The sequence below is a fragment of the Chanos chanos genome, chromosome 9 (genome assembly GCF_902362185.1).
Source record: "Chanos chanos chromosome 9, fChaCha1.1, whole genome shotgun sequence".
In the NCBI taxonomy this organism is placed as follows: Eukaryota; Metazoa; Chordata; class Actinopteri; order Gonorynchiformes; family Chanidae; genus Chanos; species Chanos chanos.
The window spans coordinates 3,698,708-3,701,207 of NC_044503.1; the positions used below are offsets into that span (position 1 = coordinate 3,698,708).

Below are 2,500 nucleotides of genomic sequence, written 5' to 3' on the forward strand. Positions count from 1 at the left end.
GCAACGCCGGGCCGTGTTGATGAAAACGCAAGTGTGCGTCCGTGTGTGCCGTGCGGAAACAAAACCAGGCGGCACAGCTGTATGACAGCAGAGGTTCGCGGGCATGCCAGCTTGGCACGTCTCCTGCGTCACGTCACAGGGAACCAGTCACAACGGCGGGGGGGGGGGGCGGAAACACGCCCCAATCCGACCGCGCGTCCACAGCCATCAACTGTGTGTCCATCACCGATTCTGCGTTAACATCGTTAACAGCTCCTTCTCTTAGTCCACTTGAGTTTCGCACAGTTCTTTTCTGTTTTAATCGAGTAAAACATCTAAGAATGTTGCAGTAAAAATTTGCATACCTTTTTTTTTTTTACGTCAACACTCACCAGAGTAGACGCAGATTTGAAAGCGCTGAGAAATAGCGCCCTCTTTCAAGTCATTGTAACACTGTCAGTGTTAACGGATACAAAATAATTCTGAAATTGATTCACACACTTACATAAGACGGCAATGTTAGCAAGAGTGTACCTGCTTTCTTCTCCTTATTACATAACCTTCAGAGTCAGAGCGGTAGACAGATGAGTGGACATGGCCATAAGCCATGAGCCAATCAGAGTATGAGGTGTGTTTGATTGACACTGTACCTGTCCACTGGCTGCTGGAGCTCTCCACCTCATTACACGTCGTACCATCACACAGTTCCCGTGCCAGAGGACTGCTTTCACTGACGTTGTAGAAACGAGTGGCTTCAAATGCTGCTCATGTGCGTGCACACATACACACACACACACACACACGCACACACGCACACACACACACGCGCATGCACGTGCACACACACACATACAGACACACAGACACACAAACACAAACACACACACACACACACACACGCATACACACACGCATATGCATACACACACAAACACACACACACATGCGTACGCACACGCACGCACACACACATGCACATGCACGTGCGCACACAAGCACGCGCACACACACACACACACACACACACACACAAATAAGTGAGTACTTCCAACTAGTCTTGTGGTTCTATATAGAAAAGTGGGTGACTAAAACTCTCCATACAATGTCACTTATGCAAATGAAAACTGTGTAGCCAATTTTCATTATGCACTAATGCACTGTACCTGGTTCGTAGTAATCGTACACCTTGACAGGTACGGGAGCGGTCTTCCCCACGATGTACTCTCGCACAGCCTGGAAGGCTACACAGGTCATACACTGACTGGGAATCTGTCGGGAATAATTCGGAAGGATGAGTATACATGGGCGCCAGCATTAAACAGACATTTCTCTCCTGCAGTATGTATAGTTTCACAAGGAGTTCCTCAAATGCCATGCTGGAGGTCCAGTCTTACCAGTCTGGTTTCATTTCAGTCGAGTCCCTGATTGGCTGAACAGCGAACATACCTCTTTCTCAGGTTAAAAAAAAAAAAATCAGCCCCCAATTATAAAGTGGGGACAAAACCTAGCAGGACACCCCAAACCTCCAAGGCTGAATTTGAGAAAGCCCCTGGCAGTACTGGTGTCTGAGGCAGGTAGTCAAGCTCACCTCATCAAAGTAGAACAAGATTTTTCTTCCATCCAGGTCATATCTCTTCAGTCCGACTCTCTTGTCCATCAGCAGCTAAAAACGATGCAGAAAGAAGATTCACTTCCAAATTCCCAATGAGCCCAGCAAACACGAGGTTACCAGCATCAGCTGTTTTCAGCTTTTCAAGACAGTTTTGACCAGGACTCTGTGAGACGTCCACGGGCTGTCTGTTTGGTATTGCATCAACACACTCAGTCTTGTTCAGGAGTTCAATGATTTTAGTAGTAGAAAAGGGCACAAGGAGAAGAAGCCACGCTTGTGCATTGGGACAGTGCCTTGTCATCTAGAAAACTTCAAATGTTTATTTGACCCAGGTCTAGTTGGCGCTGAGTTAGAACAGAAGAATTAAGACAGCGCAGAGTTCTTGAGAAACGATGACCTTGTGAAATGTAAACGTTATGATGCAGAGTGGTTCATGTCACAAATACCCTGTTTCCTGAGGGACTAATTAATAGCATGCATCTGTGACAGCCTGCTTTCCTACAGCCAGTTTACGGCTCAAACCAGGAGCCAAGATGGCTGCTCATTTCTAGTGACTGTATGGTAAAGTAGGTAGAGAGTGAGGGAGTAAAGGGCTGTTTATGGGGTAGGGTGTTAATATCCCCCGCAGGGCATTGTGGGCCGTGGCGGTCAGTCCCAGGGACAGGAGAAGGTTTATGGTGGACGCCGCCTGGGCAGGCGCCACAAGGACACACTCTCACACACACGCACACACACACACTGCCGTCCAGCAAAACACCACACACATTTGCGGCTGACAGAGGGATTTAGTGTGTGTAAGGGAATGAGTATGTGTGTGTGTGTGTGTGTGTGTGTGTGTGTGTGTGCGTGTGCGTGTGCGTGTGCGTGCGTGCGTGTCTGTGTGTCTAACAGAAAGGATGCTTTTACAAA

At 48.0% G+C, this 2,500-nt stretch overlaps 1 protein-coding gene across 1 annotated transcript in view; it reads right to left on the reverse strand.

Annotated features, from left to right (window-relative positions):
- The window catches only part of cpamd8 (C3 and PZP like alpha-2-macroglobulin domain containing 8), a 37,554-nt gene that overhangs the window by 6,550 nt on the left and 28,504 nt on the right, over positions 1-2,500 (reverse strand). The window contains exons 37-39 of the mRNA XM_030784270.1: positions 1,568-1,642; positions 1,143-1,248; positions 630-740 (exon numbers count right to left, since the gene is read on the reverse strand). Coding sequence (XP_030640130.1) covers positions 630-740; positions 1,143-1,248; positions 1,568-1,642 — 292 coding nt within the window. The remainder of the gene's footprint in view (positions 1-629; positions 741-1,142; positions 1,249-1,567; positions 1,643-2,500) is intronic.